This window comes from Lactuca sativa, chromosome 2, assembly GCF_002870075.4.
Source record: "Lactuca sativa cultivar Salinas chromosome 2, Lsat_Salinas_v11, whole genome shotgun sequence".
In the NCBI taxonomy this organism is placed as follows: domain Eukaryota; kingdom Viridiplantae; phylum Streptophyta; class Magnoliopsida; order Asterales; family Asteraceae; genus Lactuca; species Lactuca sativa.
The window spans coordinates 73,792,904-73,807,931 of NC_056624.2; the positions used below are offsets into that span (position 1 = coordinate 73,792,904).

General features: G+C 34.4%; 1 protein-coding gene across 1 annotated transcript; it reads right to left on the reverse strand.

The window, feature by feature from the left end:
• Positions 1-8,374: 8,374 nt before the first annotated feature.
• LOC111909109 (uncharacterized) lies at positions 8,375-14,938 on the reverse strand. The gene is made up of 10 exons (XM_023904896.1): positions 14,826-14,938; positions 14,110-14,206; positions 12,685-12,700; positions 12,591-12,600; positions 11,312-12,135; positions 11,078-11,226; positions 10,814-10,988; positions 10,415-10,707; positions 9,852-10,046; positions 8,375-8,506 (listed from the first exon to the last, which is right to left on the reverse strand). Exons 1-10 carry the CDS (start codon positions 14,936-14,938, stop codon positions 8,375-8,377), a joined length of 2,004 nt encoding a protein of 667 aa, XP_023760664.1.
• Between the last annotated feature and the right edge of the window lie 90 nt (positions 14,939-15,028).

The window sequence follows — 15,028 nt, forward strand, 5'->3', positions numbered from 1 at the left end:
TCGGTTTGACCCTCTAGTCAATGTGTCTCAGCGGGACCCTCCAGTCCCGTAGCTTGTTGGACCCTCTGGTCCGGTCTAGCTCGTTAGACCCTCCGGTCCGGTCTAAATCGTTGGACCCTTCAGTTCGGTCTGATCGATGACCCTCTGGCCTCATGAGTCGTTGGACCCTTTGGTCCGGTCTATATAACACATACCATACATATAACACAATGCACATAAATCTCAAACATACACAAACACATAAGACCCTCCGGTCTGTACATAGATACCACTCTTGGTAATGTATAGTGAGAAGACTCACCTCGTAAGATGTCTAGAAAACTCTCGTGCTCGAATCCCTTATCTAGCCTCCGCCTATCAAATGATAACATCTCTAATTAATACTCTCTTTATTTTCTCATCTCTAAAGAATGGGTAGAAGACCATTCTACCCCTCCATGGCCTTTCTTGAATCAGTTGACCAAAACCCTAAGATAAGTGGAAGTCAACTCCAGTCAACGGTCCATCTTTGATCAGACTCGTCGAGTGCACTCGAGTGACTCGACGAGTCCATGCGTGTTCTCAGAATCCTCCTAAGGCCTCACTTGACTCGTCGAGTTAGCCTCTCAACTCAATGGGTTACCACTGGTCACGAATCGCGGGGTAACCCGATTCGACTCGTCGAGTTCCCTTATGGACTCGGCGAGTTTCCTCCATGGCAACACTCATTTGACCTTCTGAGGTCAGATCTGTTTATCTAACGTATAGATCCGTCCTTCTAAAATCCAAAAGCCATGTAAAGGTTCAATCTTTATGTCCATGCACCATACATCAAGCTCTATTTGATGAAATAGCTCTTAAAATGACAACCTAGATTCCAAACTCCAATGGGATTGCATAAAGCTAGATGATTTGGACTCTCTGGACCTAGAAGGGTCCATATCTATAACTCAAACTTGCAAGAGGGGTTTGAGGCATTCAAAACCCCAAAAAATGAAGTGATCCAAGCCCTAACCCGAAAAATGGAACCTACACAATAGAGAAGAAGAAGGGTTCGATTTGGTACCTCAGAGTAAAGCTTCTTGTCTGGTTATGGACTCGGGGCATGGACACCAATCCAACTATCTTTCAAATCTTAATTATATACGATCTGTATGCACGAGGAAAGGACAGATGGACCAAGCATGAATCCTACCACGAACTCCAAGACAGAGCTACCCAGGACTACAAACGAACATTCTACCATTCAAAACAACCTAGTCATGCAATCCGAACTCATACACTCCCTATCAATCTAAAAAGCATACGCAACGACAAAAACCCGTTGGAGCGACAATCGGGGACCAGAAATCCATTTAAAGGGAGAAGCAAGAAACCACGTTCCAAGAACTAACACAGATCGTGTGTAAAGCTCTGATTATACCCCTACCAGAAGGAACCGAAGACTTTGTGGCCTGCAACGATGCATCAAACTAGGGATTATGGACTATTCATTTTTTCCACGGGATACATGTGTTAATACAACGAGTAAAGGCCTTCTTTTATGCCACGGGAAAGTTAAGGACGTACGGGGTTGGCTACGTCACTCATAACCTTGAATTAGGAGCAATACTAGTCACCTTAGAAACCTAGATGCCCTATCTCTACGTCACGAAATGTACAATTTTCATCGACCATAAGAACCCAGAAGGCAAGAGTGGCAGGGCACGTTATTCTATGAACCAGATCCAGACGCCAAAGTTGGTAGACTCAGAGACATCATCACAAACGAAGCACACAAGAACTCGCTACTCCGTTCATCCAGGCTAGACAAAAGTGCGGCCTACCACCTACAAACCGACGAACAGAGGGAAAGAGCTGTTCAAACCTTGGAGGCATGCCAAGAGCTTGTGTGATTGACTTCGGTAAAAGAGTGGGATACCCACTTACCATTCATTGAATTCTCATACAATGACAACTATCACCCTAACATTTAGGATGCTCCATTTGAAGCTCCTTACAACCGCAAGTACAGATCCCCTCTGTGCTAGGCCAAAATGGGTGTCATCCGGTTAGCTAAGGGACACATCCCTAACGGTACCCCCCATTGGCCGGGGAAATCATAAGAGAAACTAAATAGAATATTGACCATATCCGAGGGCAATTAAAGGCTTCCAGAGACAGACAAAAGAGTTATACGGACAACCGACGAAAGCCTTTGAAATACCAGGTCGAAGATCGATTAATATTAGATGTCTCGCCCTAGAAAGGCTTGTTAAATTTCGGTAAACGTAGGAAATTGAATCCAAGGTATATTGGGCCGTTCAGGATCCTCGATAGGGTGGGCCCGGTAGCATAACAAACTTCGAATACCTCAAGAACTCAAAAAAAGCACACCCTACATTCTATGTGTCAAACGAAAGAAGAAATTGTTCGACGAAAGTTTCCACTTCGTGGGGAAACCGATAGAAATCAAGTTGCATCCCTATTGTGAAGTTCCATTGGAACGTAAAACGAGGACCCGAGTTCACCTAGGAATGCGAAGACCAGATGGAACAAAAATACTTGCATCTTTCCCCAACCTTCGAAGTCCCAGTCAAAGTGCTAATTTTGGGACGAAATTCCTTCTAACGGGGGGATGATGTGACAACCGTTAATTTCCGGTTAAGTCAAAGTCAAATAAAGTCAACATGTCAAGCTGGTCAACTCAATTAACCCTTGTATATTATGGTTTACATCGTGTTTACTATTGTACAACACTATCTTTATGCTAAAGTATCACTTTGAGTCTTCACATGTTCAGAAAATCTAAGCCCTAATCAGGTTAAGTGATGAAACTACTCGATAAAACATTATTACATACCCCTCGGGGCATATAACATTCATAACGAGGCTTAAACGGGGTTTACAAACCTTTCGTTGCGAAGCTAAACATCCAAAAAGATCACAAAAAAGTCCCTCTCAATCGCTCTTTATCAATCTCTCTCATAACCTCCCTCAACTTTTTATAATCATTTGGGACATCCCGACCCTTATCGGAGCCAAAAAGCGCGCAAAACGAGAAGTTCATTTGAAAAACAACCATTTAGGGTTGAACCCTCTTAGAGGCGAACCCTGCTAAGAACCGAAACCATGGGAACCGACGATTTCAAAACTGAAACTGATTGGACTGAACCTCTAGCGAACCGAACCACCGAGACCGAAACCGAAGCTCGCTTCTCACGCCTTCGCCTTGTTTCTCTTACTGCTTTCGCCTTCGCTTCTCGCATACCCCGCTTGCGGTCCCTCTGACGTCTCGCCTGCGAGATTTCTCGGCCGAACCACCTCTCGGTTCTCATCAGCTCCCAAAGCTCCCTTCGGTTCTAAGCAAGTTAGGACCGAACTTCGGTCCTGAGCTCTGAATTTCACAGATTTCGCTTCTTGATCCCGGTTTTCGAGTAGTTTCACGATTTAAGCCTGTTTTTCATGATTTTGATGTAGGATTTTCACCCAAACTCATATTTTGGCATATGAGACCCTAAATATTCATAATTTAAATAGATTTTAAAGGAAATCCATGTCTATGAATAATATCTAGTGGGTAAGATATTGAGGTGGAGTGTTGACTTTGTCTTAAATTTATGACACAAGCAACCTCCCATACCCACTCTATGACCACTCTCAGTCACTATTCATGCTTTATGTCACCAACCCATCATCCCTAGTCTCTTCCTTGTCCCCTCACACCCTTCCCCAACAAGTTATCTTGAACAAAGGCTGAGAATTCTTTATCTCACCTCAAAGAAGCCCTTTCTTACACCTAAGGATAACACATTTCTCTCTCAATTTCTCTCTCCAGAATTTGGAATTACTAGGAAGATCTTGAGTTCCTCCACTTTTGGTAAGTATATTCATCCTACACTTAGGTATTCTACAATCCTTCATCCAAATCCTGGATTTCTTATATAATAATCATCATATTTGTTCCTAGATCTTCAAACCATCGAATATATTCCAAGTGTTCTTGACTTGGAAACTACTTTTCTTCATAATCCATCTCAGGGAATCACTCAGGGTGATTTCATACCCCCACATTTTCATGTTTTCTTCATGTTTTAGGGGAGAATACAAGTTAAAACACCAACAACATAACTAAACTCAAACATCAGCTTTCAATAGAAAAGTTAATGTTCATTCACGAACTGTTTTGAACATATTACACTTTTTATTTTTAAAAATTGTATTAGGTGCAAATAGTTCATGTTTATACCTTTAAAATGACTACTTGCAAATGTTCATACCATTTTTCTACAATTTATGGTGATTTTTACAAAACCGTCTATCACTGTGGCTATGAATTCGGACCAGTCTGTAAATATGAACATTTTCAGACACGTTAGATATGTCTAAAAATCATAATAAAAATTATGAACAAACTAGACACATTTTACAAACTCCCAGAGTTTACGGAATCAGTTTTCGTCCTCGTATGATTTTTTTGTGATTTTTCCAAAACAGTGTAGAAAAGTTAAAAACTAGTTAACAGCTTACAACTTTCATAACACTTTGTAACTTGTTGAGCAAAGTGTATATCTTTGATGACTTCATATTTTGTATATGTTTTCTGTTGTGGTACATTTAAATAACATAAAACTTCTCACTGATTTTGAATTTTATTTGTTCCGTTAAATTCTTATGGGTTAGAAAATCATTTAAATTATATAAATAAAATTTATATAAGAGTCGGAACCAAAAACACGCGAAAAATCGGGTTTTCCTTCAAAAATCAGCAAAAATCTCATCAGCGTTTGCGTTTACGGCCATAAACCCTTAGCCGTAAACCCCTGGCCGTAAACCTTGGTCGGTAAACCCATTTATGGTCGAGAACTTATTTCCGACTGTAAACCCAACCGGTATAAAGGTTTTTCCCGGAGAGATTTCTCATTTTTCATCTTTTTCACACAAAAACTCTCCCAAGTGCTCCCAAGAACCTCCCAAGAACATTGATATCATCAAGATCAAACTTTCAAATCTTCAAGTTTTTCACCAAGAACACCAAAAACACCAAGAACAACCTTCAAATCTTCAAAGGCTATAAACAGTTCACGACCGCAAACAGTTCCCAGCCGAAAACTCGTTCACGACTGTAAACCCCGTTCACGGTCGTAAACCCGAGATTCCAACTGAAAACAACCTTTGAAATGTGAACCTTGTCTAAAAACCCACCTTTCCCATTTCAAACAAGTTTCGGTAAAAGCAAGTGTTTTCCAACACTATAATTAATGGTTTCACTAATTAAAATACAATTATGTGTTTAATTATCATTAGGATACTGTTAATCCCGCGTTCTACAACTTGGGGGTCATCTTTCCGATATTGTTGTCGAGCACGTGCACATAATCAACTGTGAGTTCATACCCCTATGCTTTTACTGTTTTAAACATTTTTAGGGATGGGGGGAATTCAAATCAAACACAAATAATTTTTGTGAACTTATACAAAGGATTTCAGCAGAATTAAAACTTATGCAATTGATATAACCAAGAGATCACTACATTTTATAAAATATTTAGATATTTTATCCCTTTTGTAACATGCTGAGCATAAGGGAAGTTTACAACTTACAACCATAATTGCATAGTTTTTCAGAACAATACATGAACCGAGTACATAACAAGCATGCAAACTATAATATGTATAGTTTGGGATTTCAATACACAGTTTTACCAATTTCAGAGCTTATACATTAACAAACATATAAACTATAGTAGATATAGTTTATGGTATACATTACTTCTTTATGGACATAAGAGTACAACACTAAATAATTATTTAAGTATAATTATTTTTAATCTACAAGTATACATACGGTTTCAAGTACAAGAGAACAATAAAACACTACATGTAAACTAGTTAATACAGGGTTATGAGGCACTACTTCAATTGTACCATTTTCAGGGTACGAGCTAAATCCTACCACAGTATAACTAGAGTCTACTGGAGGGAGAGCGTGAATTGTGAATAGATCTATTTGGGACTGACAATCCCACACCTAAACTGCTAGCTACAGTAGGCAGGCATGCATGGGTGACAAATATCATACCATTCTAACGCCTAAATAATGTCGCAGAGGTCACTAGTCATATCAAGCATGGTTATACCAAACTCACAACAATATAACTAACCTTAGTTTACGGGATTTCATTCTTCATTAGTTTTATTTTAATTAATAGAACTACTATACACTACACTGGAGGATTCCATGGGATACAACACATGGTTTTATTTTAAGTAATAAAACTACTATACATTACTGGTGATAGCCAGGGTTTTCATATAATGGTTTTTCATACGAAAGAACTTTATACAATGCAGCTTGTGGTAGCCAGGCATACAAACAATCATTTTCATATGCTATTATAGAATACAGTAACGAACATACATTTTGGTCTTAGGGTTTAAGACTACTTTTCATTACTAAAGAAAATATTGGATTTTCTTGAGAAACATACAAACATTTTTCAGATTCAATGACATGTTTTCATTACCAAAAACATTCTTATGAACTCCCTAACTTAAATGTTGATACACTTTCAAAATCGCTTGTATTCTCAGGAAATCAGTAGACAGGTACTTCTATGAGCTTTTGAGAAGACAGAACACATAGAGTCACGTCTTTTACTCTTTTGTTATATTTTGATGTATACAAATTTTGTATCAAACATATGTATATACCTTTATTTATTCAATGTAATGGTTGTGTTTACTTTGATTACTATGATGCAATTGTTGTGATAGTGTACATGATCTCCTCCACCCCTGAACATTTCCGCCGTTTCGGTTTGGGGGTGTGACACACATACTCAAAGAAGCTCAAATATGCGGCTAGGGTTTCTTTCTGGACCAAAAGGGAGGCTACAATGAACTATAAGTCCTTTAAATAGGTACTAGCCCCTAAAATTTAGGGTTTTCCTCTACAACACGTACTTTTCAAGTCGGCCTTCCGACTCATCAAGTTGGGTCGAAATGCTGCGTCCATCAAAATGTCTCTACTCAACGAGTTGGTCTCCCAACTTGTCGAGTCCATGCACAAAACCCTAAAACTTAATTAAGTAGTACCTGGAACATGTGTTATAGATTTACATGTGAATTTAATGGTGGTAAATAGGTAAATTAAAGATTGGAAAATTGTTATGAGTCGAATACTACATATGTAGATATGAAAATTCAAGATTGGGATTGGAATTGAAATCGGAATGTGAAATTTTGGTAGGGCGGAATGGATTTCAATACTAAAAATGAAATCTTTATTTATATTTAAATATTTTTTTGTTTATTGTAAATGCATAAAACAATTTTTTTTTATTTTTATTAATTTTTGTATATGCAATGAGAGCATTTTGGTCTTTAATAAAAAAGAAAAAATGAAAATATTGAGTACCTTTGATGGAAGTAATCATGGCCATGAAAGTCTATTGCACATTGGTGGAATCTTTTGAACCAGTTTCAGGAAATGAATTCCAAGTTCAATTAACTAGAAATAAAGAACAAAAAAATTAAATATAGAAATTACTTTTTCTTTGTGTAATTCAAGTGCTCAAAAGTTGTTATACTGTGAACAAAAATAATTCAAGTTAATCATTATACATAATGATGAAGTGGTAAATCTTTATGTTCTAACAAATGCCTGAGAAAAGATCATTTGAGATGATAATATGAGTATATGATCGTCATCTAAAAAATTTTATATAAAAATATGGAGTTTTATAATGAAAATGAGTGATTCTAAAATGTTGACCTCAAACAAAATGTCTATTCTATTTTATGTGGATTAAAAAGGGTGATTTATCCTAAAAAATCACATAACGCCCAAACATAATGAAGATACTGCTATATATGCCATCTCTAGATCTATAAAAACTTATATCTTAATTTCAACAAATGTATAAGCCTTTGAATCCATTCTAAATTTCAATCGCAAGGTTATATTTAATTCATATATAGACCTTGAAATCGAACATATTTTCTATCAACTTCAGATATTATATTCAAAATTAATGTATGTTCCATTAAATTTTAGGTCACGATGTAGAGAATTGCCAAATGCCAATCTGCCAAGTTATTTTACTTATCAGAAAAACACAAATGAATTAACTAGATGAAATCATGTTTTGTTAAATAAACAAGCATCAAAGTTTTCACACACAAAAAAAATCAAATATCTATAACAATAGAATTCAATTCCGATGACGGATAGTTGAACATGAAATTACAGTGATTATTTGCAATTTATCAAGATTCACTATCATTTCGTTTTATTTTTGAACATTTTATGCTTATTACAGTGATTATTTGCAAGGTTCATCTATGATGTGGTTTTAATGTGTAAATATTTACTTGGTGAACAATACTAGAAAAGCATGTTGTCAAAAGCATGTTATCCCCATTTCAGAAAGGAAAAGCGTTCATCATTGTGTTGAAATTCAAGGTACATGTTTGATTGAACAACAATTGCACTTCTTGAAACATCAACTTCAACTGAATGGTCAATCACAAGGTCTACTGACACCTGGGAAATATGAAGATTTGAAATAATTAAAAGCTATTGATGCTTTAAAAAAATATGTGAAGTGGATAATTAGAATATTACCTACCAATGAGTTGATCATCTTAGAGTCACCACTGAGTCTGTTCATAGCATCTCATATACAAGCAAGGTCAAATACAACTAGAACTCCAGGAAAATCCTAAGAAAATATCATGGATTATTATAAATGAACAAAGGAATGCAAAGTTGTATACTTGTATTAAGCCAATATACCTTGATATTAAAGCAAAGCAACTAAATCTGGTTCATGACTTTCGTCGAGAAACTTGTGTGCACTTCAGAAAACCTGGCACTTTAAATACAAATTGACTATATTTTCACCAGACGGGTCTATGTTAAAGCAAACAACAATATTCATAAGGCCACACATGTAGGAAAAGAGCACTAGAATTTTATATTTTCACAAAAATGTTCTTCTTAATAAGAAACCTTCTAAACTCTAAGTAATTTTAATATCACGTACTGTATTGAATCCGATAACTAACTCATACGAACAAGCATATAGGTTGTCAACTGAATTTTGGTAATGCAGAAAAGAAAAAGTGAAATCTGATCTAAAAAACCGAAGAATTGCAGAAAAATAAAAACGTTTGTTTAGACAACTTCTAGTGGAGGAAAATTGAGACCGAGATCGAGAGTTAAGGATCATCTTCTTCGTTCAGGCCTTCAATCCATATAGGAGGCCGAGATGAAGTCGGCGATTATAGTGTACTTCGGGGAACGAATTGATGGAGGATAAAATGATTCAAAATTGCATCTGTGTGTGTGTGTGAGAGAGAGAAAGATATATATATATATATATATATATATATATAGAGAGAGAGAGAGAGAGAGAGAGAGAGAGGATATATACGTATGTTTGGAAGTCAGTTTTTACATTCCTAAATTGCCTTTTGTTTGATTTATTTAACATGTCACTTCTCTTTAGTTTTTAACTTATTTACAAAAACTCCACCTTGCATCTTGATCATTTTTTTTGATCTAGTGGTTTAAAATTAATTTTCACGTTTTCAGGAAACTATAGGTTCTCAAATGATCCTATATATATATATATATATATATATATATATATATATATATATATATATATATATATACAGGGGCGAAGCCAAGAATTTTTTTTAGGGTGTTCCTCATAAATTATAAAACATCCTAACATATATAAATTACAACATCCACAAAAACATATATCTTGATTAGCAACATCTACAAACATATATAAATTACAAATTTACTAAGGCCATCGACGAGTTTTCATTTTATCAAACATATTGCTGATATCCTGATTAGCAACATCCGTAAAAACCTCCTTTTCAATATAAGTAACCAAGTTATCATTTATCCATTGATCTCCCATTTTATTACGTTTCCTGTTCTTCACAATCTTCATAGTGAAAAACGATCTCTCAACTGTTGCTGTTGAAACCGGTAACGTCAACGCTAATTTGATGAGCAAGTAAACCATAGAGTACACTTTATCCCTTTTTGTTTCAACCATCTTCTGTGCAAGTATCACCAATTCCATTTAGATTCAAAAACTATGACGAATTCAACATATCAAGAATATATGTTTCAAGTTGATCATCAAGCATCTCCAAGTCTATATCTAAAAAAATCATTTGGATATAAACGAGCTAGTTGAATCAATTTGTTTTTGTTAAAAGCTACAAAAGAGTTGTTTGGATTGAGACATGCCATGAAAAGAAGTAATTTGGTGCCAGTCTCACTAAAACGACTCTCTAGTTCCATGTGTTGCAAATCAATGACATCATAAAATAACTCTACATGATAGTAATGTAAGTTTGTCATCTTTGGATATTTTCGTCATGACCGTCCACGAAGTAAGAACATTGCATCCATGTTGCAAACATCAATCTCGTGTTTTTCACCAAACAATGTAGTCTGAGTGAGCATAGAATCCCATCCAATATCCCTCAAATTTTGCATTTGCATCTTGCAAATTCTAACCAAGTTCATTGCATTTACAATATCTTGGTGTTTCCTTTGCAATGCTTGGGACAACTCATTAGTAATACCCAATAATTTTTTCATGAAATGTAGAGAAAATATGAAATCAAAGGTCTCCAAGGAGTTAATTAGCATATCAGCTTCACATTTTTGTTCTGGGGTTGCTCCATCTTCTGCAATAATCTCAAGCACATCTAAAACAAATGGAAACAATGAAATTATACTTATCAAAGTACAAAAATGGGATCCCTAACGTGTCTCCCGATTTGATAAGAGATGTTTCTTGATTGAGGCCTTGACCGCTTATGATTTCACCTAAACCAAGTGCGTCGATAACTTTGGAAGCTTGCTGTTCTCGAAGACGGTCAAGACGCTTGCAAGAACCTCCAACAACATTCACAACATTGGTTAGCAACACAAACAAAGAAACTATTTTCGAATTATTTTTCGCCATGGCTACAAGAGTAAGTTGAAGCTGATGAGCAAAACAATGAATATAATATGCACTTGCATTTTCATTCAAAATCAGAGTTTTAAGACCACCAAGTTCACCTTTCATATTACTGGCCCATCATAACCTTGTCCGCGCAAACTGGAGATGCTCAACCCATGTCTTGAAAATAAATTATCGAGTGTCTCTTTAAGTGTAATAGCTGTAGTATTTGGGACATGCTCAATACCTAAAAAGCATTCAATTACACGACCTTCCATATCTACATACCGCAACACAACACTCATTTGTTCTTTAATGGAAATGTCACAAGATTCATCCACAAGGAGAGAGAAAAAAAGATTCACCAATATCATTTATAATGATCTTCGTTGTTTCAATTGCAGCTGCATGAACAATGTCCTTTTGGATATCTAGTGAAGTCAATTTCATATTCGAAGGAGCGTTATTGAAAGTAACAACTTTAATGCTTTGATTATGATCAGCTAGAAATTGCAACAACTCTATGAAGTTCCCTCTGTTATTTGAAGTTTCACTTTCATCATGGCCTCTAAATGCAAACCCCTGTCTTAAGAGAAACGAAATACAACCAATTGATGCATCCAACCGTATATCATAGTCTATTGCACTTTGTGTTGAATGCTTTGCGAAAGCAACATCAACGCATTGTTTGTTGTTTAATAAATCCTTGCACTTGGCCCAAGCTTGGTTGTGGACACTGTTGAAACCTCCAATATGACTAGTTAATTTTTCCTTATGTGCCCAATTTTGGAATCCCATACCAACAAACGTTTCACCGCCTCCTTGTGCTCCAACATATGGTTTGAACAAATAACAACATAAGCAATATGCATCATTTTGATTTATACTATATTCTAGCCATGTTGAATATTCTTTAACATTAAACCAAGCAACATTTAATCTTCGTGTTTTTTTTCCAAAAAGAATGTAAGGAAACTCGTGTGACTTAGGTTGGCAAGGCCCTTTTAAGAAGTATGCTCTTCGAACCTCGTCCCGGACATTAGGATCATAATCTAAAATCCTATTCCTCTTTCCAGGGTCTGAGGGAAGATCTTCTAAATTGATTTTCACATGGCTATGTTTAGAAAAATCAGCATTAATGTCTCTGATGAATCCGTAAGTTTTCTCTTTGTTAAATATTTTTCCATGCCTGTTAAATGATAAGTAATCAATAAATAATTAGCATTGATTCTTATAATATACACAATAATAAATAATAAACATTGCTCTTTAAAGTAAACAGAAAACAAAAAGAGAAGATGGGGTTGGATAAAAAAGAAAGATATTAAAGTAAATAATAAACATTGCTTTTTGATGTTTCTGTTACTTCTGTATGCTTGCAGAATTAAAAAATATATATATAAATAATATATATATTGAATAGAAAATAAGACTGTCATTTTATCCTTTTATTACTATTAAAAAAAAGGTAAGGATTCTGCATCTTTTCCCAATCTCCACAATGGAATTCTAAATAAACTAAGAAAAAAAGACTTTCTTGCCCACTTGGAGACAAGAAACATATGAATGCATATCCTATTTACTCTTACTTTCTTGCCCACTTGGAGACAAAAACATATGAATGCATATTCTATTTACTCTTACCTGTGTCTACCTAAATGAAAACAATTATTTAACTATGGAGTATCTCACATGGCTTATATAAAACAAAATATAATAATAATTGGTAAGCAAATACCCTGGTACCTACGTCCCTAATTTTTGTTAATAATACAAATTATTAAGATCAATAACCTGATTGCTTGCTGCCTTGCTCCAATCTCCAACTCTTGCTGCCGGTGCAAAGTTCAATTAAGCGATTAGAACGAGGACGATGTCAGAACTCTTCCTCGCTCCACCCTTCTGATTTGGCGCTGATTTGAGAAAAGGGGATTATTGGTTTCCGATTAATTAATTTGGTATTAAAAGGTGGGCCTGGGCTAGTAAAAAAAATCATAATTTCAGGGTCGACATAGGCTCACTCTGGTTCTAACGTGGCTCCGCCAATATATATATATATATATATATATATATATATATATATATATATATATATATATATATATATATATATATATATATATATATATATATATATATATATGATCTTCAAATCGAATCATTTTTCTCTTTGTATTGATTGAAAAACATTTACCTAACATCTTAACAAAAAGTAGTTTACGATTCAATTCATCTCGTTAAAGTTGTCGAAAGTTATGCTTGAATGTTTTGTGTGAAATGATCGTACCTGTCCCATCAAATAATGTCAATTCACAATCCACTAACACATTTACAACTTCATTCTCTTAACTATTGTTACTTTGTCCCATCAAATAATGTCTTAGACATATTTCCACATCATTTAAGCATATGTATTGGTTAATCTGACTTATTATTTAGCATATCAATTTTTTCAGTAACTTTTATTTAATAAAAAGTTTTAGTAAATAAATTTTCTTTAATATCTTAAAAAGTTTTTTTTTTTTCAATTTTAAGTAATTTATCATTTATCTATATTAAAATTTTTATTAAACCGTTTGTATCATTGTCGTTTTTTTTTTTCTGAAACTATAAAAAATTATAAAACTATAAAAACGATAAAATATTATGTAACCATGATATTTTATAATATTTGATATTTTTAATATTTACAATTTTGACAACTCTTTTTAAATTATATAACTTTTTTTATAAAATATATTTATTTTTGTTTTTCGTTATATAAATTGGCTGATAAATAAAAAAGAATATCTAAATATCATTGAGATATAAAATATAATCATGAAAAATATTAAACAATTAATAGATAATAAATGTTTGGAGTGACTTTAGGAAAAAAAAATTATTCTCTAAGACTGAAGGGATTGGTAACATTTGATAGCATGTGCTAAAGCATTGTCATATTATCTTTTTTTTTTGGACACCTAAGCATAATATGATGATACGAAGTACTGATGTTTTTTTCTTTAATCAAATAAATGTTTATTTAAATAATATAAACTTTAAAATAAAATACAAGTTGCTAAGCTGGAAGTACAACCAGCTGGAATAAATTAAAAGCTCAAATGGGACCACCTTTCTTCCTCTTACTGTTCTCTTTCTTCTGGTCAAGGGGATAGCGTACCAATTTTAACCTAGAAGCATAGCGACCATGTAAATGTGTAGTAGCGAGGATGCCACATAGGCTCAACAAAGGTTGTGGCGATGCCACTCCCTCAAGCCTAATAATAAAAATATTTTCAAAAAACTTTTTAAAATAGTAAAAAACTTAATAAAGCTACCATAGAAATACTCAAACTCGCCCAATCTTCTCTGCAAAATGTCGACATGCCCTTTTGTAATAAAAAAACTTAAAATTAATTTTGTTTGGAAAGGATGAATAATATAATATATAAAAAGAGGCACATGTAGCAAGGAGCTAGATGAGGCAAACAACAAGGTTTACCAAAAGAATTTTACAAAATAAGGAAATGGGAAAAACACAAACCACTTCACATACATGAATTATACTTTCCACTATGCTTGCACCAGGTGTACACCAACGAGTTTACACCACGATAGTATGAGATTGTACTATCTTGGGCAATTGCCCAAATTAACACAAAAATAATGTAGCAATAACTTATGGTCTCTTATGGCGTATTTAGAAGGTGAAATTAAAATGATAAAATCAGATGTAATAAAACCTTTTATTCATATTTATTGTTTATTATACATTACATATGATCAATAACTTGATTTTTAATGGACAAACTTCATTTCGTTTCTAAATAATATTTTAATAACTAAATCATGCATTAGTTTTTATTTATTTATTTATTTTTTAAATAAGCCAATAACCTGGTAAAACATATATCAATTACTTCCTCGTAATTGTTCCCTTTCTCTAAACTCTCACTTATATTTTTCACATTTGGTGTGTGAGAAATATGAAGACTCCTAGGCACTCTCATTTCTAAGTAGCTTAGGTAGCTAGTGTTTGTTTTCTAAGCAGCTTAGGTAGTGTTTGTTTGGAGATAACTGGATTAAACAAAATGTTAAAA

Coding starts and splice junctions, on each gene's coding strand:
- LOC111909109 (XM_023904896.1), bottom strand. CDS start 14,938: ATGAGAGTGCCTAGGAGTCTTCATATTTCTCACACACCAAATGTGAAA. Junction 10,989..11,077: donor GACAAGGTTATGATGGGCCA/GTAATATGAAAG, acceptor TTTGCTCATCAG/CTTCAACTTACTCTTGTAGC. Junction 8,507..9,851: donor TTACTTATATTGAAAAGGAG/GTTTTTACGGAT, acceptor CATATTTCCCAG/GTGTCAGTAGACCTTGTGAT.